We start from the raw sequence: 25,369 nt of genomic DNA, 5'->3' as shown, positions 1-25,369 counted from the left end.
CGCCAGTCTGTTTTCAAAGCATTCAGCTCACAACGTGTTAGAGCCAGGACATGGAACCAGAATGTAACACAGAGACCCTAGGTCTTGGGCAAGTTATTTAGGGGCAGATTTTCTCAAGTGCTCAGGCTCATACAGGTCTCTCATACAGGCACCGAAGTAAATGGCCTGATTTAGATCGTGTGCGCCAACTCGTAGAAATTCTGGCCTTTAGGAGACACTTCTGAAGATCTGAGCTCCGTTGTCTGCCAGGCGTCCATCCATGGTTCTCAAAGTGATGAATAAAGACGAATGAATCATCCTGCACTGCACCCTGGAATTCTCTCCAGTTCACACAGCTTGGGGGGGGGGGGGGAAAAAGAGGCACGAGTGATCACCAAGGCTTTGCCTCCACTAGATCTTTTGTCCGCAAAACTTTTGTCAGTCGGGGTGTGAAAAAACACACACACCCCCCCCCGACCGACATAAGCTTCATCGACAAAAGCACCGGTGTGGACAGTGCTCTGCTGGCGGGATATACTCTCCCGCCGACATAGCTACTGCCACTCGTTGGGGATGGATTAATTATGACGGCAGGAGAGCGCTCTCCCCCTTCGGCATAGAGCGGCTACACAGGAGTCCTTCCAGTGGCACAGCTGTGCCGCTGTAAGGTCTGGAGTCTGGACATGACCTTGGGTAAAATTTTCACCACCACTAAGCAACACAGAAGCCCAAACCCCCCTGACTTTCAGTGGGACTGGGGGCTCTTCTGAAAATATTACCCCAAATCTCAAGAGGAGACACTGAAAATTAGGTTTTGATTTTCAGAAGAGCGGAGAAAGCACAACCCCCACTCCTTAAATCAACAGGATCTGCAGGTGGTCTGCAACCCTGAAAAAAACATCAGGCCCTGAAGCATCTCAAGTTGGACACCTCCCCGCCCCCACTGAAAAGAAAACAGGAGGCATCCAAAATTAGTGGCCACTTCTGAAAACGCTGGCCTTACACACTTTGCACCTTAGTTTCCCCAGCTGAAAAATGAGGATAACATTTCTCCCTCTCAGAAGGGCTTTGGGAGGGTTAGTCAAGATTTATAAAGCCCTTTGAAGAAGGGGGGGCACATTCATTCCTGATACAGCCTGGATCTATTTGGCCTGGAAAGCGCTAGCTAATGCTATCTTTTTCTGCATGGCAGTGGGAAGTATTGGCTTTCTTTTAAAAAAAAAAAAAAGCTTTATTCAAGTAACTGCTGCACTCTGAACGGAAAGGCTCGTTCTGCAGAAAGACATGGATGTTAATCGGATCACCTCTCCGGCTATGTTTTCAAGATGCCACAGGCATGACTATGTACCATTCCACCCCGTATGAAATGGAACACCTCCTCTGTGACATCACAGAAGGACTGCCGAGAATCATCCAGCCCTCTGACTACCACCCCATGCTGTTCTCCCACGTGGGCACTAATGATACTGTAAGGTATGACCCCGAGCAGATCAAAAGTGACCACAGGGCTCTGGGTGTGAGGGTGAAGGAGCTGGTGGTGCAGCTGATGTTCTCATCGATCCTTCCGGTCCCAGGCAGAGACAGACACATCCTGAAGGTGGATGCATGGCTGTGCTCACCAGGAGGGCCTCAACCACAGGATGCTGCTCTGAGAAGAAGGATTGCTGAGCAGAGATGGGGTCCACCTATCAAGGAAGGAGAAAGTATCTTTGGATAGAGACTGGCTAACCGAGTGAGGTGGGCTTTAAACTAGGTTCTAAAGAGACAGGAGACAAAAGCCCACAGATAAGTCCAAACCATGGAGACCTGTGAAAGGTCAGAATCTGGTGGGGAACATGGGCAATCATAACAAAGGAGAGACAAGAGGGAATATAGAAGGGAAATCTAATGAACACCTTAGATGTTAGTATATTAATGCAAGAAGTGTGGCGAATAAACAGGAAGAACTAGAAATACTAGAGAATAAACACAATTTTGACATAATTGGCATCACAGAGACATGGGATAATTCACATGACTGGAATATTGGTATAGAAAGGTACAGCTTGTCCAGGAAGGACAGGCATGGGGACAAGGGAGGAGTTGCTTTGTATACCAACGATATATTCATCTGCACTGAAGCTGAGCTACAGGTGGAAGGCAGACCTGTGAAAAGTCTCTGGGCAAAGGCAAAAAACAAGGGAGATGTCATGGTAGAGGTCTAGTGTAGAGTCAGACCACCTAACCTGAAAGAAGCACAGGAGGTGGGGGTGATGGGGGACTTCAACTATCCAAACACCTATTAGGAAAATAACACAGCGGGGCACAGATTATCCAACAAGTTTGAAGACAACTTTTTACTGCAGGAAGTGGAGAAAAAGACTAGAGGAGAAGCTGTTCAGATTCTCACAAATATGGAGGAATTGGTTGAAAATTTGAAGGTGGAAGGCAGCTTGCGTGAAAGTGATCATGAAATGCGGAGTTCCTGATTCTAAGGAATGGTAGAAGGGAAAACAGTACAATAAAGACAGTGGATTTCAAGAAGACTGACTTCAGCAGTCTTGGTAGGTAAGGTCCCAGGGAAAGCAAGTCTAAAGGGAAAAAGAGTTCAGGAGAGATGGCAGTTTTTTTAAAGAGACTTTAGGGAGGGCACAAGGGCAAACTATCCCAATGTGCGTAGGAAAGGCAGTGTGGTAAGAGACCACCTGGCTTAACCAGGACATCTTCAATGACCTGACACTCCAAAAGGAGGCATACAAAAAGTGGAAACCAGGTCAAATTACGAAGGATGACTATTTAAAAAAAAAAACAAAAAAAACCAACACAAGCATATAGGGACAAAATCAGAAAGGCCAAGGCATAAAAGGAGATTAAACTCGCTATGAACATCAGGTTAACAAGAAAACTTTTTACAAATACATAAGAAGCAAGAGGAAGACCAAAGGACAGGGTAGGCCCATTACTCGATGAGGAAGGAAAGACAATGACAAAAAAATGCAGCAACGGCCAAAGCGTTAAATGCCTTTTTTGCTTTGGTTTTCACCAAAAAGGTTAGCAGCGATCGAAGGACTAAGTCTATATCTACACGACCGCCTAAGTTGGCGAGACTTATGTCGCTCAAGGATGTGAATATTCTACCCCCCGAGCGACAGACGTTACGCCAGCATAAAAGATACCGTGCACAGCGTTATGTCGGCGGGAGAGCGTCTTCCACCACATGCACTGTAAGTGTAGCCATGCCCCAACATCGTGAATATCAGGTTAGGCAGGGTAGGATGTGAGGCTAAAATAGAGAAATATCAAGCTAAGAATTATGTAGACAAGTTAGATGGCTTCAAATCGGCAGGCCCTGATGAAATACATCCTAGAATACTTAAGGAACAGGTTGTTATAAAAAGGAAGGTGATAAATTGTTCTCCTTAGCCATTGAGGACAGGTCAAGAAGTAATGGGCTTACACTGCAACAAGGGAGATTTTCGTTACACATTAGGAAAAACTTCCAAACTATAAAGGTTGTTAAGCAGTGGAACAAACTACCAAGGGAGGTTGTGGAATCTCCATCACTGGAGGCTTTTAAGAACAAGTTAGACAAACACTTGTCAGGGATGGTCTAGATAATACTTAGTCCTGCCTCAGGGTAGGGGACTGAACCAGATGACCTCTCAAGGTCCCATCCAGTCCGACATTGCGACGATTCTTCTACACAAGAGCATGGATTCATACAACGGTGCTAGAATATTTCTAGGTACTACCTACATCCAATTCATAAACTTAGCTCCAGCGACCCGTCTCTTTAAGGCCTTGTCTACACCTACCGGGAGATTGATGTGTGGTGACAGACGCATCGGCGGTCAATTTAGCGGGACTTAGACCCACTAGATCGACCGCAGCTCGCTCTCCCGTCGACTCCTGTACTCCACCTGAACGAGAAGCGCAAGGGGAGTCGATGGGAGAGCATTTCCAGTCGACATTGCGTAGCGTGGACCTCATGGTAAGTAGATCTAAGTACGGCGACTTCAGCTACGTTAGTCACGTAACTGAAGTTGTGTACCTTAGATCGATCTCCCCCCGTAGTGCAGACAAGGCCGTTGGTACTTATGTGGTATCCTTTACCATAGTATCAGAGTTCCTCACAATCCATAATATATTTATCTTCACACCACCGCTGAGAGGCAGGTCGGTACTATTATCCCCACTGTACAGGTGGGAAATTGAGGTGCACAGAGGCTAAGGGGCAGATTTTTAAAAAATATTTAGTCATCTAACTCCCATAGGGAGCTAAATACCTTGAAAAAAAATCTTGCCCGAAGTGACTTACCTAAGGTCCATGGTGGAGCAGGGATATCTGGGTCTCCCATGTCCTATGCTCGATCCCCTAACCACTGGGATATTTTTCCTTTCAAGGCCTAGACTTGGCTGATCATGGAAGCCACACACTGCACAAGTGTAAGTGACAACACAATGAGCAAAGCAGTGGGGAAGCGAGGCCCCAGGCATTGGCACGTTTTAGGATCCAAGCTATGGTCTCTGTCTGTAAAGCACTTTGCAGAGCCCAGAGGAAAAGCAGGGTAACACCCAGACCATTTTTATTTCCGCTGCCATCAGTGAGCTCACGAGAAGCCCGATGGCCTCTCCAAGTCTTGGAGTGACAGATATTCGGCTTCTTTCAACCCCAGCCCTTTAATCAGCAGCACGTATTTTTGGTGATGGGTGGGGAATAATGGTTTTATCATTTCCTGCTATTGTGGCGCACGGGTTTTTATTTTTTTAGCAGCCTGCTTCGTTTTTCAGAGACCTTGCTTGGCCTAACCACCCTTTCCTAACATTTCTATTCATAGCGTTCAGTTCGAATTTCCACCCACAAGTGCTTTTCAACCGGACTAAGCATCTGTCATCTAGAGCAGCGCTACTCAAAGTGGTGGTCTGCGGACCGGTACCGGTGCAGGCCCGCGAGCCAGAGGCTGCCGGTCTGCGCGCACATTGGGGGAAAAATTTTGCCGGTCCCCCACATCAGATAACTTGAAAAACACGGATCTAGAACACACGTGAAAGTTCCCCCAGTGCCGAGCTAATGAACACCACTGACAGAAGGGGGAGTGTGGGGGACAGAAACTGCTCAGTACTAAGGTAGAAAAGCCCGTTAGGATCTTCAGTTAGGGATCATGTCAAAAGTTCTGCACATAATAAAACCACAACTCTTGAGTTTCTATCTCCCGTGTTAAAGACCTTCCTCCCAACAAGCCAGCTCAAAGCTCTAACGAACTAACATGTGCATATTGCTTAAGAGGAGTTGATAATGCGCAAATCCTTCACAGGCATGAACTAAACTACTACCAGGCATCCAGCCCCAAACCAGATTTTAAACAGTGGCTTGGTCATTATAACATCCACATTTAAGACTGAATAATGCTGCTTCTTGTTCCCAGCAACAGTTCCCGCTGCAGCTGACGAAATTTGGTTATTTTACTGGGTTGCACATCTTGCTGCAAGCCACTTCATTGAAAAGCCGAATGAAAATCTCTACTGCTAGTCCGACGACTCCATATTCGTGAGGCGGGAGTTGCTGTGCCTCTCAGAGCCGCAGGCATGATTCTGATGAAACAGAGCAGTGCAAAAACAAGGTGTAACTCCCGGAAAGTTAACAGACCCGCCGCAGCGAAATTGGGCCCTCACCACCCAGTTTCTAAAGCGACTGGCGTCTCAAATTTTTGGATGCTTAGCTTGACTAACCTTACAGGAGCCAGATTTTTGGAAAGTGCTGAGCCTCCACGCCCCTTTAAGGCATCGGACGTCGGGCACTCAAAACTTGAAGCCCCCAAAATAACTCGTCACTTCTGAAAACTTAAGCCAACATCTTTTTTCAGACCGTGAAAATACTTGGCACGTTTAAGGCCAAATTCTAACGTAAGATTCTTTCATGGGCACCGAGTACCTTTCACCCAGACGCGTCAACCTCTGTACTAATACATCTTCACAACACCTTTATGAAGTCGGCGAGTACCACTATCCCCATGCTCCAGATCAAGAAGCTGAGGTATGAAATCGCCCAAATTAGCACAAAAGCCAGGAAAACCCCTCGTTCTAGCCACTGGACCATGATTCCCTCCCAGCGCCATTTAGCGCCACAAATATTGTGAACGGGGAGCGATTCGGCCACCTTTGGCATAAAGAAGTGACAGAATGCAATTTAGCACAAAGTCTCTTCCCCAAAGAATGTGTAACTAGACACAGGGAGGCATGCCAGGGGTGAAGCAATGGGACGTCTTCCAAATAAACCCACAAAACAACCACCATGGCACGAACATGATGTTTGCTGCCATCACATTGTACGCTCTGTGTTATACCCCTTTCCCTCCTCCTCCATCTGCCTTGTCTATTTAGACTGTAAGCTGTTTGGGGCAGAGACAGTCTGCAAGCCTGTATTTGTGCAGTGCCTAGTACAATGGGGGCCCAATTTTAGTGAATGCTCAGGCATCACTGCAATAAGCATGATTAATAATACACTTCCGAGACTTATAAAATCACTGGCCTGACCCTCAACTGATTTAAATCGGCTTAGCTCCAGTAACTTTAGTGGGACTACAGCGATTTATACCACCTAGAGATCTGGCTCAGTATTTCTTACGATGCTTCCCAAAAGTTTTCAATGCTCTGTTACAGCTTTGCAGCCTAGAACAGAGATGGCTTTTTAAGTTTATCTATATCTTATATATTTGACTAATTTACACTGAATTCCACAGCGGAGATACAGACCCACATACAACTTTCTCAACATACCATACCGCAAACTGCTTCCCACTCATTGCCATACTCCCACGGAGGCCCTGCTGAGGATCTAACATAAAACAACAGGGATTTTTTTTTTTTTTTGCACCTTTCTATTTCCAAATCATTCAGCCTAGATTCTCATGAGAGTTTATTAAAAGCCCTAAACATAGTGACATTCACTGTGCTAATACAATTGGGATACAACTGTTTGTTTGTACGTCTCTGATAGCTAGTCCCAAAGAAAGAAAAATAAATGATGTCACTTTGTTTTGTGTCTGCTTAGAGCCAAAATTAGACCTTTTTTTTTTTTTAAAAAAAATCAGGAACTGGACCAGATTCAGAAGAATAACACACGTCTGAAGGCGGAGAATGTACCATAATGTTCTGTTATCCCCTAGCCGAAAACATAGTGGGCAGTGGATATTTCATTTGTCTTTTCAGTTGTCTGATTAGATCCAAAATACAAGAATAATAATGTCATGCCTTTTGGACCCAAATTGAAAGAGTAATAGGAGGCCATATGTCCAACCAATTAATTACCCTTTTCAGCTGTGGAAATTATTAAACATTCAGATCACAGGCCAAATAAATCCCTGGTTTCTTTAGAGTAGGAATGTACAGTGTCTCCAAGTAGGTTTTATCTGTCAGGGGGTGATCGTGCTAAAAAGAGCAGGGGAGCCACGTTCAAATGGGACCTGCAAGGGATTCAACTATTTCTTATTTTTAGGCATACTCCACAGTCGAAGCTCATGAAAAAGCATGTAACGCTTCAAAGGATAATTCCAGATAAAATGGCCTGCAAACCTAGGGGGGACTGGTAGGAGAAAAAGTGAGAGATTTATTGTTTGTGGCCTTGGATTTAAAGTCAAGGTAAAATACATTTAACACGAGCCAGAGGGCAAAAGTTTGCTTCGAAAGAATCAGCCGGTGTAAAAGTCCGTGTCGCTCCACTGAAGTCCACAGAGCTTTTTCCCCAGCTGAGAATCTGACCCTAATTTTGCTTTCCATCAGTGGAGTTGTTCCAGATTTAAGGCAGTGTGACCAAGAACAGTCTCCTTGGATTCCGATCTCCATTTCATTCTTTGGTGTTGCCTCCTGGAGCATTTGAGCCAAAGAGGGATGGACAACTATTTTTACAACCAGAGTTTTAAATGGTTCTGACAAGGTTTTAGTTCTGCAGGAATAAGAAAACCAAAATTATTTCTAACAAATCCCCCAAGTCTCAGGGAGATGTGAGGCACGTATGGCATCGCATTTTACTGGCAACGTAGGAGGTGCTTCGAAGAGATTTTCTTATCGGAACATTCCCTTGTCTCTGTACAATCTCCACAGAAATCTTCCGTCACCGCACAAAGACAAGAAAATTCCTCTTTCTGTGATTTTGGTTCAGTGATATCACACTTTAAAGGGTTCTGGAAATGTGCCAATATCAATCTCTGCTTCTGTTAACAGATTCAGGGCCCTGGTTCAGCTCTCAATTAAACCAGACTTCAGTGCACTTAACACCCAATTTACACCAGGGAAAGCCAGAAAATGGACCCAAATTCTCACATGTGCACGAACGTTGGAATTTTGGTAGGATTCCAGCTGTGGGTGCAATAAGAATACGCGGTATAAACAAAGCACAATTTTCAACCAGGGGGGCCGTAGGACAGCGTCCAGCCCAACACTTAAGCATAGCAAATACCCATTTTCTGCACCAGTCAGCGTATCCATCACCCTCTGGGAGCTGGTTGCTGAGGACACCCCTCTCACTCCATGCAACACTGCCACCGTAGTGATCTTTGGAGGCACTTTAATTGGGGCACCCTCAGTTAAAACGGAAAGGGGTCGCTGGCAAGACACTTTCTGTGACATGCCCGTGACTCGGGAGCTCACATCTCCCTTTTCTGAAACAGCCTGAATCTCTTGGCCTTTTGAGCACACACGTGTGTTTTCTCAGACTCCTGGGGAGTTTGAGGAGAGAAAGTTCCATGATTTCGGGATGGGAAGAGGATTTGGTCCTGCAATTAATTTGATCTGATTGATTTAGGGATAGAGTTAAACATGGATGTGGCTCTTTTAATTGATGTACAAGCCCCTAGAACTGATGGGTAGAGCGTAAGCTCTTTGAGGCAGGGAATATGCCTTCTTCCACCCCCCCACCACTCCCCATCTTCTCCCACTTTACTTTTTGCTTGGGTATCTCAGACTATAAGGTGATGTCTCAGTTGTGGCTCAGTAGCCCTGACTGATTAATAGCAGTTCTGAGCACTCGACAAAGGCTTTATTTTATGCAACTCTCATTCTGGGTGAGTTGCACCAAGTTCTGCGTAGCCTCCCCCAGCGTCTCTTTCGTATTGCAGACCTTCATGCCGATGCCCATCTACTACTCTCATGCATTAAAGATGATCAGGCCAAGTCAATACCTGGATGGAGCTAGTGGATCCCCGTGTCTGCAGAGAATGGTGCTAGCCAGCATCATGCGGTTGATGGTACCATCTTTTTATATGTGGCATGTACCAGAGATTCTAAGTACTTTTAGGAACTAAGGATTCCATGAAACTTTTCACAGCAGTAGCAGGCATTAGTTGTGGATCCTGGCCAAATTCCAGGTTGGGTAAGTTTCCCCCCAACCTAAGCTGCGTTGTAGTGTCCTGATAAAAACATTGCTGTTTCATCTTAATGCTGGATGCAGTGATCCCTCTGCATTCCAGAATGTGCAGAACCTAGGGCCCCATTTGGAGAAAAGATACTAGATAATGGGCTTAAATTCTCCTCTCACTTACACTGGTGTAAATCAGGAGTAATTTACCTGAAGTCAATGGAACCATGTTGGTGGGGTGGGGGGGGAGGAGAATCAGACCCTTTGTGCTATTCTGATCAGAGTGTAATTACACTGAAACTCTCCCTGCTTCCTTGACACACAGTGGTGTTGTGTAACAACAGAGGATCATTCTCAAGAAACTCTGACTGATTTACCCTCACGTCGCAACTGCAGCGTGCCAGAAAATTTCATTCATTTGTAGAAAATCGTGGAGTGCCCAGGATTCCAAATATATACACCGCACATAAGCAACTGTTTGCAGGAGCAAAGCCATCTGGCTAACACTTGGACTACAGGCCATTAGGAAATGGAACTTACCATAGCTGACGTCTCTTTTCAGTAGGCTTCATATTCAGACAGAAGCTTGCCATTAGAATTCACATATTAACCTCACATTTAAAAGGACCCTTAAGATTACTTAAAATCATCTTACAGAGCAGCTTTCAACTACAGGGACCCAAAAGCATTTTAAATACCCGGGGTTTGATTCGCTTCTCGCTTACACCAGCATTTACATCCAATTCTAGTTTCACTTTACCTCACCACTGTGACCCCAATTCTGCAATGCAAGCTGCACAGACAGATGGGGGATCTGCATAGAGCACAATGCAGGATGGAGGCCTTCGACTAACTTTTTAGGGGAAGGGACCTTATCTGATAGATATGCGTATGGTGTCTAGCATACTGTGGCCCGGTAGGTAATTCCACCCTGCAAACAGTCAGACCCCACCAACGTAGCTCGCTGACTTCAACGTTTCCCTGTGCTCCCTCTTCTGTCTGTACCCAAGTGCTGTCTCTCTTCATTTGTACGGCACCTAGCACAAGGTCCCAGTCCATGACTCGGGTTCCTAGGTGCTACCACAATACAAACAACTGATGTATAGTAGCGGAGGATCTGGCCCAAAGTCAGCAGAATGGAACAAGTACCCTGGAATAGCACTGCTCTAGCTTTCTATCTGTGCTCCATGTTGTTCATAAGAAGAAGGGAGCAGCCAAAGTACTTGACAGCAGCTCTCTTTGAGCAACACAGCATGATCCACCACCCCCACACACACACCACACAGTGAGAAAGCAGCCTTAGTGATCCAGACCATTAGGGATTAAGTGCTATTGCATAAACATACAACATCGGTTACTTCTCTAGAGCAGTTGCCAAATCCCTCTTTTCGGATGCATGGAAAAATCTAGGTTAGCTATCCAGTTGCGTCTGCAGGAAGGCAGCTGCACTGTCAGTAATGTTGCCATTTCAAATGTTCCTAGCTAAAAGCAGAGGTCCAGCTACAGTACACATGACACAGATTTCAGTCATTCCTTCTTATTCTTCCCTATACAATTAGACAGGGCCGTACCGAGCCCTGAACAGAGCTGGGCCAGTCAGAAACTGAATTGAGGTCAAATTCACCTGCTCTTTAAAATGTGGTTACAAACCTAAAATTGGCCAAAGGAGTCACAACGCTTTCAGAAGATTTTGGGGGTGGGAGGGGAGAGGAGGCCAAGATTCCAGGCTAATTGAGGGAGTGGGAAGGAGGAGAGGAAATTCGGTGAAGGTAGTGGCTGATTTATAAGCAAATCACACTAAACTCAGTGGTGTCACAGGATTTTGATCCGAAACCAGATGCTGTGTTGTTTTCACAGGAGTTCAGCTGAGCATTCTAGAGAGGAAGGATGTTCCAGTGGTTAGGGTGCTAATATAGGACTCAGGACACCTGGGTTCAATTCCCTGCTCGGCTGCAGACTACCTTTGTAACATCAGACAAGTCACTTAGCCCCTCTGGGCCTCGGTTTCTCAGCTATCAAATTGGGGAGACCAGCACTGCCTTGCCTCACAGGATGGGGTGAGGATGAATACATTAAAGATTAAGAGGAGCTTGGATACTACATTAACGGGGAGCCAGATAAACGATCTACATAATTGTGGGGTTCAGCTCCAACCCAAAATTCAAGGCAAAACATGGGGTACAAACCCATGCAAAGTGAAAGCATAAGGAAACGTTGCACTAACCCCTGAAAGGCACCAAGCCTCAAGTTTTATTTATCTAGAGCTGCCGTCACTGCAGGTAACCACTAAGAGACTCTCTGATCCGATCCTCTCCTTAAGAGCAATGTTTGAAATGGACAGGCTGCCATCAGAATCCTCGCATGGCGATATCTGATGTGCTACCACAGTCCCTTTCACATGAGCAACCTCACGAACTCCTCCTTGCCGTGGGCTGAAGGATGGAGCCACAACGAAGACTGCACATGGCCCGATGCAAGATAAATACACACAACGTATGTTGAGGAATAAACAGCTGCTCCCGTCTGTGCTAATTGGCAAGAGCCACTAAGGGCTCGGTGGAGTCGTACTGTCATCTCCAAGGGGGCCCCTCATGGAATCCCACCATTAGAATAATACATACAATTCCACAGGCTGGAAAATAAGTAGTCGGAGAAATTTTTGGATGCACAAACGACCTCAGCAAGCCCTCTGCTGTCTTTGCACGAGCTGTGTTACTTAAAAGCAGCACTACAGCCAGAGACTCCTAATAGACTTGGCAGGGTTAAAAGCTTGAGACGAAGAGCTTACAGTGGGGAGGGCCCGGGTCTGGACACGGACAGGCTTTGGTAGCGAACGGCTAAAGGCTGCTTTGATTGAAAGTAACACATACGTCAGCAGAACCTGGAAGTTAAGTCACGGCACCAGGCAAGGTTGAGTGTGAATCCATGTGGAGCCCAAATGGAAAGAAAATGAAGTCACCATGCTCCAGTCAGTCAATCTGGGATCTTCACTGTTCCACACTTAAAGGGACACTGACCAGATAAGTCTCAAAATTTAGCTTCTGTACAGCTTTTTGCCCCCCTCAGAATAAACATTTTCAGGCAATTTATACAGAAAGATTTAAAAGTTTCCTTTCAGCACTGGAACCTCAAACACAACAACTCTGTGCTGGTGCACAGCTGCCAGAAAGTGAACTGACTGGAAAGTGCAGGCCAGTTTATATTAACTACCGGTTCCCCCTCGACACTCAGCCACTTCCCTCTCTTGTTTCTGAGACTCTACCATGCAGCAACAATGCAGAGAAAACAAAGAATGTTGGTGAGGCACTGCTGTCTAGTGGACAGTGCACTGGACTGGGACTCAGGAGAACTGAGTTATGTTCCCAGCTCTGCCACTGACCTGCTGTGTGCCCCTGACCAGATCACTTCATCTCGCTATGCCTGTTTCCCCACCCACCCTTTGTCTCTCTTATCTATTTAGACTGTTAGCTCTTCAGGGCAGGGAAGGATTCTTACCATGTGCAGCACCTAGCTTGATAGGGCCCAATCTTGGTCAGCCTCTCTAGACTATCATAACATTATTAATACCACCCTTGCTTAGGGAAAGACTCCCAATGCTTTGCTTGAGTAAAGTTGCAGGATCAGGCCCAAAGAGTGAAAGTGACCAATCTAGTTTCACTGCCTAAATTAAGTGAAGTGCAAAGATTTAAAAAAAAAAAAAAAAAGACAACAATGAAAAATTAATTAGAAACTTTGCAACATATACATCTTGGGTGTTTATTAATTATCTGTGGTAATAATAATTTCCATTAATAGTCTAAGGTGTTATTAGAAGCACAGACAAAAATATATATGTATGGCTTATTAATGCACTGCCTTGCATATTGTGGAATCATGCAAAATTGCACAAAAACACTACTGTCATTTAACAGGGAGCAGCATTTACTATAGATTTGTACAGTGCCTAGCACAATGGGGACACAACCTCTGTGTGCTACTGCAAAAGCAGTAATATTTAATATTAAATAAGGACCGTTGAGTGATCACGTTTTGCACCCTTGTGGAAGTAAGAGCACACAGTGCAAAGCAGGGAAGAATGACACCGATGACTTTTAACCTCCTTTGAAGCTCTGATGCCCCTGTGCATCAGCTATTGTAAAAGCAAATGCTTCTGCCCGCACTTCAAACTTCTCATCCTCATTGACCATGCTACTCCTGGCAGGAAATAGCTCAGAAGTGATTTAAGATGGTGCAACGATCACTAAACGTGATCATTTTAATATCACGATTAAACCTGAGAGCTGATCCTGCAACCCTTACTCACACACGTAACCCTCTTTTGAGCAGTCCTTCCCAACTTCCTTTGCCTCGCTGCTGGCTCTCCCTGCTCCCGTCTTGCGTTTGTCCCTGTTCCCCACTGCTTCTCAGGTGTTCGCCCTGTTAGGATATTAAGAGCCTGATTCTGAACTCATCTGGTGTAATTATGTTCACGACAACTGCATTACTCCTGGCTGATACCAGTAAAAGCTAAGGGAGCATTCAGACTTAAAAATCCCCTTGCCATTAGTTAAATATTTAGGGGTTTTCCAAAACAGCCTAAAGGATTTAGGCACCAAATTTATTGCAAATCAATGGGAGTTGACTACCTGACTCTCGAAAGTCACTTCTTCGAGGTACACCGGCCCTTTAATTGGAAAGCAGGCTACAAACCATTTGAAATTTTATAAACCTCCTAAAATGCAAGAGCTCATATCCCTAGTGTATTTTCTCCATATTATTAGAATAACTGGTAGTCAAGTTCAAAAGGCAGCTGGCTTCCAAGTCACCAAGCCAGAAAGAGCTATAATTCCTACTCACTGTAATTTCTCCCTGTGATTATAACAGTGGTTGACTGAGTCAATGCATGGAATGTCAGCAAATGATTTCACTCAAGGACAGCAAAGATACAGCAAGAAGTAGAGTCCTCTTAAAAGAAGAAAGAACCACCGCCTCAGCTGAAATGCGTGTGGGGGCTGGACTGGATAGTTTCAGTTCTCGTCAGGATATGAAACAGGCCAGGTTTATCAGACGGGCAATAAATAGATGTAATTAATCATAATGCGTCAGAAAGAAATAAGTGTGCCAATAAATAGGGTGAAATCATACCCCTATTTGAAATCAATGGCAAATCCCCCAATGACTTCAACGGAGCCAGGATTTCACCAGTCAAGATCCATAGGCGTTTGGTAAGGAATCCTTTGAGCTGATACAGAATCTTCTCAAGACGACCCTTGTTCTCAGTGAGTAGTACCTTATTCCATAAGTAATCCCATGACTGTTGTGTCGTAAGGTCCCATTCAATCTCTGGGGGTACAATCAGGCCCAAAGTACTTTGCAAACAATGGGCTGGATTCTGATTTTAGTTCATTCAGAGTAACTTCAATCAAGTCAGTGGAGTTACTTCCAGGTACCCACCCTGGGAACTGAGATCAGACCCTGAAGTGTTAATTGCATCTGCTTCCATTTTGCAGATGGGTGAACCAAGGCCCACAGAATCCTCAGATGGTTTCACTTGTCACAGTGAAGTCATCAGAGCTATGACACATTCCAGCAGCTGATGATCTGGGCCATACACACTGAGTGACTTGCTCCAGATCCATAATGAATCAGTAGCTGAAATGGGAATACAACGCTGGAGTCCTGACTCCTTCCTGTAAATACTAGACCAGTGGTTCACAACCAGGGATATGGGGCCCGCTGGCGGGCCACGAGCCGGTTTCAGGGGGGCCACCAAGCAGGGTAGAAACTCAAAGCCCCCATGCATAGGGCTGAAGCCGAGAGCCCTGAGCCCCACTACGCAGGGCTGAAGCCGAAGCCTGAGCAATGTAGCTTCATGGAAGCCCCCGGCAATTGCCTTGCTTGCTACCCCCTAACGCCAGCCCCGGCTTTTATGTGCAGAAAACCAGTTATTGTGGCACAGGTGGGCTGTGGAGTTTTTACAGCATGTCGCAGGGGGGTGAGGGCTCAGAAAGAGAAAGGTTGAGAACCCCTGTAACTAGACTATGCTGGAACCATTCATCCAAACTCCAGGACAGATGAAGAGCATCTGAATGCTATTTGGTAGCATTTGAAAAGAACAGTAGTCCAAACCTCGACATGGGTAAACGCCCCCTATAATACGTCTGTTTTGCCTTTGTTTCCTCACTGGGCTAACATATTCCACAAAACAACAGGGGTGCAGCCAGAAAAAGGATTGTGCAAAGAGCATCTTTTTACGCCACCGACCTGCTCCAGGAGTGCATGCAGATCATGCCACATTATGCTTTCCCATCTATTCACCCTGGAGAGCGAACACAGATCGGGGAGAGCAAGCAGTATTCTACTCTGCCTTACAACACCCGCGGCGGACTCGTCATGAATCTTTCCTGCTGCAGATGTCAGAGGCAAGAGGATCATAGCCAGACTGTCAGAGCCCACAGGATAGGTCTGCAGGACCAAAAGCTAGAAAAAGACATCTTTGACTTTCACACTGAGCAAACAGGGCTCGGGGAGAAGGAAGAATTATGGAACCCTGCAGTGGTTTTTGTAAAGTCTGCCTTCAGCACACTGTACGGCAGAAAGGAAAGGGCCAATTCAGAGATCATTGCGATTAACCATTCTTCTTTCTACTGACCAGCGGAGGAGTTGAGATGTAGAGAACTGGAGCCAGATCCTCAGCTGGTATAAATCAATGGAGATAAACCAATTTATTCCAGTGGAGGATCTGGTCCTTAGTGCTGAGACACTATAGTAAAGAGTGCATTAAGAAATGAGAACAGAAATCTATGAGAAGACAGTACAGCCTGGAAACAATGCATGACATTTTTGAACTTGTCTATGCTTCACTTGTACGTGCTTCATGTGAAAGAAAAAGGGACATCATCAAAATAAATTTGAGAGGACAGGAAACTTAAGTTCAGTGAAACCAAACCAAACACAGCGTGAAATCCTGGCCCACTGACATCAAAGGCAGAACTACCACTGATATCACTGGAACCAGGATTTCATCCACAGTTTTTACAAAACCCAAAACCAGTAAAAATGTTTCCAAGATTTTTTTTTAATTCCACTGAAACACACAAACACACGCACTCCTGCAGTGTTTGCAATGGATACACTTCAGCCTTGGGGTACCCTAAGTGCACGAGAACTTGAAAGTGAACTTGACATGTGAAACTGACCAATCCGTTTTCTCGGCCAAAGCTGTTGGATAGGTATAAAAGGAAACAAACAGCGTAAGTGGCAAACAGTGAATAAGACTTCCGAAATTATTTCATTCTGAATCATCTTGGATGCTGTTTATAGCATAAGTAAGGATATTTAGATGATCTTTAATCTAGTCTGGGCCCCTTGAGGAAAGGATTTCCAAAGGAAGGTAAAGCAGTTACACACCCAACTCAGTGAAATTTAGTGGGTGGCTAATTTTCTTAGGCTTCTTAAAAAAATTCCCAGGCACAATGCTTGAAATAAACAGATACAATTATTGCATGGTATTTACAGACTGAAATGTGTTTGCAATATTATAAATCTGGTTTATTCAACATAATCCAATTTAAAAGGAAATCTTGAAATGAACAATGGCTCCCACCTGCTTTGGGAAAAAAAAAAAAAAAAAAAAAATCAAAGACCACCCACAGGGAGGATGTTCATGAGGGCAGCAATTCCATGCTTCCTTGTGGAGAAAACTTTATGCGAATGTATAATTTTGCTGAGACGAGAACAGCTGAAGCAAACCAGCATCTACAAAGCTTTGAAGTGTGGTAGGATTATTCATCCTTTTTTCCACTGTTCAGCTCCAGTGGCTTAAGTCTGCCAATTAGAAATGTCTCCCTAGCCTGAAGCTGTGTGAAAATATTAGTGCAGGGACAGGGACAGAAATGATGCAACATCAGCCATTCTTTCAAATGTGGCCATTGATTTTGGGTGCGCAACTCGAGATACCTCAGGAGGAAGGACGGCATAGCGGAAAGGACACTGGCTTGGGCTCAATACACAGCTCAGCCAAAGATTTCCTGGCCACGGGCATGTCACTTAATCTACACTGTGCATTAGCTTCCCATCTGTAAAATGGAGATAATACTTCCCTACCTCACAGGGTGTTATCCGCATAACATAATGAGCATCAGTGAGTGTGAGGCACTCAGATACTACACTGATGAGGGCTATATAAATACATGGATGTAATAGAATAGGGACTTACGTTTCAGAAATATCGCTCCCCTTCGCTTCTACACAACTGTACGTTTGGGGCTTTTCTGAAATATCAGATCCTAAGTAGCTCAAGTTGGGCCCACAAAATCAGCAGCCACTTTTGGGGAAAAAATTTTTTTCAATAACTACTCAAGCTAGAAGTGCTATTTAACATTTGTGTTATTACTTGAACAGTCCATTTAACAATCTAAATGCAAATGCTATTTTCTACCCACCTTTGTTTAGCGAGATATAAAACAAGCAATAATGTGGACAAGGTAAATCAAGTGCTCTCATAATACAGGTGAATCTAAAGTCAACAAATATGAACCTTAAAAGGAAACACCATTTTATACACTGTATAATTACCCTGTGGAACTCATTGCCGTAAGGTATCATTGAGGCCAAGAGCTTAACAGGATTCAGAAAAGAATTAGGCATTTATATGTACAAAAACATCCACAGCTGCTTTAGATAAGATAAAAATATATACAAGATATAAGCCTTTACACTTCACAGCTTAAGTCACCACACTTAGGTTTAGGAAGAAACTTGCCCATGGGCAAGTTATTTCAAAACTCACAGTGGCAGCATTTCGTGCACCTTCTTTGAAGCATCTGGTTCTGACTATGGTTCGCGACAAAATACTAGGCATGATAGAGCAGGGGGTCTCATCCGGTTTGGCAATTCCTGTGTTCTAGCTATGGCATTTCCAACATATTAGCTCCTTGGGATCTAAATTCTTTGGGGATCAGGAATTTGGTTTTTTGCTTACCGTGTTTTTACCTCTGGTGCGTGCGACTATGCAAAATAAAAGCTATGTCAAGATTCTGTTCTCTGTCTCCCCGTCAGTCTGAAGGAAGGCAGTGCCATCAATCAGTGAGCACTATGGTCACCCCTACCCCACTGGTGACTTTCTTGGCCGTTTTCCTTAGGCAGAAAGGGAAGTCAGGCATACTGAAAGCCCATGTTTCGCTTTGGTGCGTGGGGAACAGACAAGACAATGAGGCAGATTTTCAAAGGCATAAATGGTGCCCGCTTCTCATTTGTGCCTTTGAAAATCATCCTTGATATAAATAGTTATAATATCTTATCATTACTGCCAGTAATCATCCTCACACCCTGGCTGCTCTGCCCAGGTCGGTCCCCTCAAGCCCGTCCTTTCAGTGCCCCCACGTCAACACAGCTTTGTAAACCATCACCCCATCCCAGCCCTCGTTTCCTCCCGCTTTTGCCCTTTGTCCCCATCTCCTACTCTTGTTTCTGTGTCTGCTTCCATGAAGCCAAGAACACCCTTCTCCTTTCCTCACACCAAATGATCCACCTCCACTCTGCCACGTGCACTAGGCATAAGCACCATTCACTACCAATGTTTCAACGACATGTTCCTTACACCCTGAAATGGCAGAGAAGACTTGCTTCTGGAGACAGGGAAGCGCGACTGCAGTTTTTGCTCAGTTTAACTAACCAGTTGCTTAGGATCTAATGGAGCACCTATCCCTGGGTCTATACTCAGGGAAAGGAAAACCACCCCCCACCCCCCTTCAGTGTGGGGGCATTCCTGGCCTAGAGACGGATCAGCTGGTAACCACAACAGAGCCAGTCTCACATTTTATTAGAAGACCCATAAGAAGGATTTAGAAACAGCTTGTGTTCCCCTACCCCAATCCCTTTCCCTCCACCCATCCATGACCCTCCACCATAGTATGCAGATTTACAGACATTTAGGTCAGAAGGGACCATTATGATCATCTAGTCTGACCTCCTGCACAACGCAGGCCACAGAATTTCACCCACCACTCCTGCAAAAAACCTCACACCTATGTCTGAGCTATTGAAGTCCTCAAATCGCGGTTTAAAGACTTCAAGGAGCAGAGAATCCTCCAGCAAGTGACCCGTGCCCCATGCTACAGGGAAAGGCGAAAAACCTCCAGGGCCTCTTCCAATCTGCCCTGGAGGAAAATTCCTTCCCGACCCCAAATATGGCCATCAGCTAAACCCTGAGCATATGGGCAAGATTCATCAGCCAGATACTACAGAAAATTCTTTCCTGGGTAACTCGGATCCCACCCCATCTAATATCCCATCACAGGCCATTGGGCCTATTTACCATGAATATTTAATTACCAAAACCATGTTATCCCATCAGACCATCTCCTCCATAAACTTATCGAGTTTAATCTTAAAGCCAGATAGATCTTTTGCCCCCACTGCTTCCCTTGGAAGGCTCTTTCAAAACTTCACTCCTCTGATGGTTAGAAACCTTCGTCTAATTTCTAGTCTAAATTTCCTGGTGGCCAGTTTATATCCATTTGTTCTTGTGTCCACATTGGTACTGAGCTTAAATAATTCCTCTCCCTCTCCGGTATTTATCCCTCTGATATATTTAGAGAGAGCAATCATATCTCCCCTCAACCTCCTTTTAGTTAGGCTAAACAAGCCAAGCTCCTTGAGTCTCCTTTCATAAGACAAGTTTTCCATTCCTCGGATCATCCTAGTAGCCCTTCTCTATACCTGTTCCAGTTTGAATTCATCCTTCTTAAACATGGGAGACCAGAACTGCACACAGTATTCCAGGTGAGGTCTCACCAGTGCCTTGTATAACGGTACTAAAACCTCCTTATCCCTACTGGAAATACCTCTCCTGACGCATCCCAAGACCGCATTAGCTTTTTTCACGGCCACATCACATTGGCGGCTCATAGTCATCCTATGATCAACCAATACTCCAAGGTCCTTTTCCTCCTCCGTTACTTCTAATTGATGCGTCCCTAGCTTATAACTAAAATTCTTGTTATTAATCCCTAAATGCATGACCTTACACTTCTCACTATTAAATTTCATCCTATTACTATTACTCCAGTTTACAAGGTCATCCAGATCCTCCTGTAGGATATCCCTGTCCTTCTCTAAATTGGCAATACCTCCCAGCTTTGTATCATCCGCAAACTTTATTAGCACACTCCCGCTTTTTGTGCCAAGGTCAGTAATAAAAAGATTAAATAAGATTGGTCCCAAAACCGATCCTTGAGGAACTCCACTGGTAACCTCCCTCCAGCCTGACAGTTCACCTTTCAGTAGGACCCGTTGTAGTCTCCCCTTTAACCAATTCCTTATCCACCTTTCAATTTTCCTATTGATCCCCCAGCAGTCCTGCTTCCCAGATATTGCAGCTAGCCACAGGGCAGTCAATGAGTGTGTTGCCTCAGTAACAATCAAGGCATGTTTCTTTGATCTTTACAGTTACGGCTCTATCAAAGTCAATTTAAAGCGTATTAAACAAAAGGAGAGGGGAGGGGTGAGAAAAGGAGGTAATGAGGAGAACCACAGAGGCTGAAGATGGGACAGACCTACCAGGTCACACCAAGTACACCCAGCCTTTCACACTGAACCACTCCCCCCTCGAGCTGCATAACAGGAGAGGACACCACAATGGAGATGCATGTACAGGGATACGTGAAAGAAAGAACAGGAAAGATCAGGCTCATGTCTGAACCCCACTTTGTGCCAGACCGGTTTGAGGATCCATTTATATACAATTACATATTTTGTTGAAGATGCTGGCTTCTTGCCCCATTCAAGGCTTGAATGGGGAAGGTTATGAATGGAGCCTTAGGCTGCATTTCTCCAAACCCATATTCCACAATGCTCTCATTGTCAAAGAGGAGAATTTGGGTGAAAAGCTTTGTCTGACGACAATAACATTACTTTGCCATGCTGACATGTTCCCTTAATTTTTCCTCCAAATGAGAAGCATTAGCTATATATGTTACTAATGGGGTTAGTGCAGAGCTCTGGGAATCAGGACACCTGGATTCTATTGCCAGCTCTGGCCCCAACTCACTGTCTGACAAGGACTATGGAGGAACAAGTCACTTGGGGGGTGGATTGGATTTTCGCTGCACTCGGGCAGCCAACTCCCACTGCAAGTCAACAGGAGATGGCACTAACTCCAATTCATGCCTTTGAAACTCTCCTCCTCATCTTCTCTGTGTCAGTTTTCCCATCTGCAAAATGGATCTAATACCAAATAACTCTTAGCTAGCCCCAAATCTATGTTCTTTCTGGTACTTACATGGACCCCAATACTGAAATATTGATCACCTCACAACCTTTAATATATTTACCCTCACACCACTTCTATGAGATGGTGGAAAAGGCGATCGTCCTTACTTTACAGATGGGGAACTGATCCACAGAGAGACTAGGGCCAGATCCTCAAAGGTATTTAAGCTCCGAACTTCCACTGGTTTCAACGAAAGTTAGGAACCTAAATACCTTCAAGGGCCAGGGCCTAAAGTGACATGTCCAAGGTCACATAGAAGTCTGTAGCCTCCCAAGTCCTAGGCTAGTGCCCTAATCATATGACCATCCTTCATCTGGGGAGAGGATTAATTAACGACATGAAAAATAGCAGATTAAAAAAGTTACCCTTGAAAAAGTTAATTTCCTTACCTGTGTTACCAAGACCTCACCAGGTCAGCAAAACTGAAGAGAGTTCGATAAATGTAACGTTCGCCATGTAGCGCAGTTTGGGCAACGAGAATAAGACTAATAATGCTCGTACTTAGCCCTGCTCCAGCATGTTTCACTCATGGATCTCCAAGCACTTTACTGAAAGGCTTGTATTTTCCCAACAGGAGAAATGGAAGTCCAGAGGGGTGAAGTGGCTGGCCAATGTTAGGGGAAGAGCTGGGAACAAAACCCAAGCCTCGTGATTCCCAGGCCAATGCTGTACTCACTGGACCATCGCTACCTGCTAGTACAACCCATCTAGTCAGTGTTTCTAGTGAATGATTACACAGCTGGGAAGCCGTGACTACTGCTTCCCATGCTGACCGGTATCATCTCATTGTTAATTTATGCTCCCCTTTCTGTCTATGATCAGTATCCATCTGTTGTTTCTTGCCTTCTACTTGGACTGTAACTTACTCAGGGCAGGGGCTTTCTTTTGCTTCTGTGTTTGTACAATGCCTAGGACCATTGCGCCCTGGTCTGTGATTGGGGCACACAGGTATTATCACAATGCAAATTAATTATAATAATGGTCAGTTTCGCTTTCTGGTTCTCAAATTAACTCAGGGCTTCTCTGTTTGGGTTGCAAACATGGCAGGGGAAGGTTTAAATCCAGACAAGAAAGCTGTTTTCACTGAGACTGGGTGAAGATGAGGGTTGAAGGGGAAGGATGGTTTTGTGGTTAAAAGGACAGCTGGGCTGTATTCTTGGTTCTGCTACTAACTTGTTGCATGCCCTTGGGCAGCAGGGGGGTACTCTGAACCAAGACCGCCCACTGGCTGACTTCCCACTACGAAACTTTTTTTAAAGAACACTCATGATAGGGGGAAAAGGAATGGGTTTATAGGTTCTATATGAAAAGAAGTGCTTGGGCAGCTATAGTGGGACTCAGGAGACCCCGGTTCAATTCCCGGCTCTGCCACAGACCTCCTGCATGGCCTTGGGCAAGACACTTAGTCTTGCAGTACCTCAGACCACCATTACAAGAATGGGGATAATACCACTTCCCTACCGCAATATCCTAGCATTTCACAATCTTTAATGTCACGGGGGCCCACAAAGGCATCTAAGATAATCGTTTTTCAGCCAGTAGTGGACCCTCTACCGGCCTGCACTCACTGTCACAGGCAGCGTTGATCTCATTCATAAGTTTGGATGCAGAATCCTCTTTCCCTTGCTAAAAAAAAAAAATTTTTGTTCTGAGGGGCCAGAATTCTGGCAACATAAAAGACCTGGGCTAGCACAGGGGTTCGCAACCTTATTCTTGCTGAGGCCCACCCCAATCTGCTTTAAAAACTCCACAGCCCGCCTGGTTTTCTGCATATAAAAGCCAACACCGGCGTTAGGGGGTGGCAAGCAGGGTAATTGCCTGGGGACACCCAGGAAGCTACGTTGCTCCGGCTTCGGCCCCATGCAATGGGACTTTGGCTTTCTGCCCTGGGCCCCAGCGAGTCTCACGCCGGCCCTGCTTAGCGGACCCCCTGAAACCTGCTTGCAGCCCCCAAGGCCGCTGCTCTAGCAGATGTCACAGCAGTAACCAGCAGAAGCAGTAGAGAAGAGCTTGCAAAGCAAACAATGCTCACATTGGACAACAGACTGCAGGATGTCCGATGGCAGTTCACAAACTCATCACTTGAACTGAGCTATATTTTACGCTTTTTCTCAGCTAGAACAACATAAATATGAAAGATTTGTGTAAAGAATTATTGGGGCAGATCCTCAGCTAATGCAAATTGTCACAGGTACCAAGAACTTCAGCCATTTAGACCAGCTGAGGATCTGGCCTAGAGATTTTAGTCAGTTTCACTTCCTGATTCTCACACGCTAATATTGTGGCATAATTCCAAAAACCAGAAAGATAATGTTTAATTATTTGGGGGGCGGGGGGGGGGGTGTATTTCAACTGAATTTTTAAAATCAGTAACAAAACCTCGGGCCAAACATTTTGAAACTTGGATGCTTAAAGCTAGGCACTTACCTCCACATTTAGGCACCTAAAAAAGAAGTCTGATTTTGAGAGGTGTACCGTACATGTAATTTGCACTGACTCATTGTGCCTCGTCAGTGTGATCAGCCTCTACCTCCCATGAGGACTAAAATATTTACCCCCAAGAGGCCCATGTGAAGTGTCCCCACAGTATACTTATACAGCACAGCACCTCCTGCCCAAGAATGACAAAACACTTTACAAACAATACACCAATTAAGCCTCACAACACCCTTGTGAAGATGGTGTTGTTATAGCAACTACACAGACAGGGAGACTGAGGCACAGAAAGGCTAAGATCTGACCTTGCAGCCAGTGACATCAATGACAAAATCCCCATTGAAAATTCCTCAAGGTTCCACAGTCAGCCTGGGTGTAATCCTATCCTCATGGAAGTCCATAACCCATTGACTTGAAGGCTACATGATCCAACCAGGAATAGAACGCTGGAGTCCTGTATTCCACTTCCCAGCCCTGAGAGGGAGTTTGCCCAAGGGGTAGAGGAGGGAACAGAACTCAGGAGACCCAACTCCCAGTCCCCTACTCTAGCCAATAAATGACACACACACTGGGAGGCAAATACGCTGCTATTTTCCATAAATTACGTTCCCCGCTTATAGATATGGTTTGTTCAAAAGAGCAAAGGGAACCTCTCCCGTCCCCCGCCCAACTCCCCAGGGAATACATATCTCTATCTTACTGATCATTGTGGTGCCTCCAGCCAGGGCAGCCTTGGTTCCTTGGAAGAAGTCATCAGCAGAGATCATTCCCTGGTCTGGCATCTGGAAGCGGGTATGGACGTCAATTCCACCAGGGATCACCATCCGGCCATGAGCTTCAATGGTTTTCACTCCCCCTGGCACAATCAGATTCTCTCCAATTTGCCTGGGTAAACAGGTGTCAATCAGTAAGTGAGTTACAAATGTTATACCACATGAACATAATGAGAAACGTGTCTCAAGCGAGCGACATGGTCTGGATACGATACCCTTTAACAGGTGCCAATGACACAGCACAACAGAGCAATAGCAATACGTGGCCTCGGTACACTTCTGTGAAGCTGGCGTTCAGTGTATCGCATTTTCTTTATTTTCAGTCTCGTCAAAATCCCACTGGAGTCAGTAGGAGTCTTGAAATTGACTTCAGAGGGAGTTGAACTGGGCCCAGTGCAATAATTCATTCTGGGATGGAACGGTGATTTTTAGATTTTCATGTTGCTTTGGAAAGGACTGCAAGAATTTCTGCATGTATCCTATCTACTTTATTTCACACTAAAACATATGTACAGCAACCACACAAAAATAAACCTGCACATATGCTAGTTACCAAGTTCCTGATGAGACCCCAAAGCCCATCAGTCTGGCTTTTGC

General features: G+C 45.2%; 1 protein-coding gene across 6 annotated transcripts in view; it reads right to left on the bottom strand.

Annotated features, from left to right (window-relative positions):
* Window positions 1-25,369, bottom strand: part of DPYSL2 (dihydropyrimidinase like 2) — a 92,112-nt gene that overhangs the window by 42,331 nt on the left and 24,412 nt on the right. For all 6 annotated transcript variants that reach the window (XM_074940085.1, XM_074940086.1, XM_074940087.1 and 3 more), the window contains exon 3: window positions 24,700-24,884. In XM_074940085.1, coding sequence (XP_074796186.1) covers window positions 24,700-24,884 — 185 coding nt within the window. The remainder of the gene's footprint in view (window positions 1-24,699; window positions 24,885-25,369) is intronic.

Source organism: Natator depressus, chromosome 26 (genome assembly GCF_965152275.1).
Source record: "Natator depressus isolate rNatDep1 chromosome 26, rNatDep2.hap1, whole genome shotgun sequence".
Classification (NCBI taxonomy): Eukaryota; Metazoa; Chordata; order Testudines; family Cheloniidae; genus Natator; species Natator depressus.
Note: the sequence above shows the minus strand (reverse complement) of the source record. Positions and strands in the feature narration are given on the sequence as shown.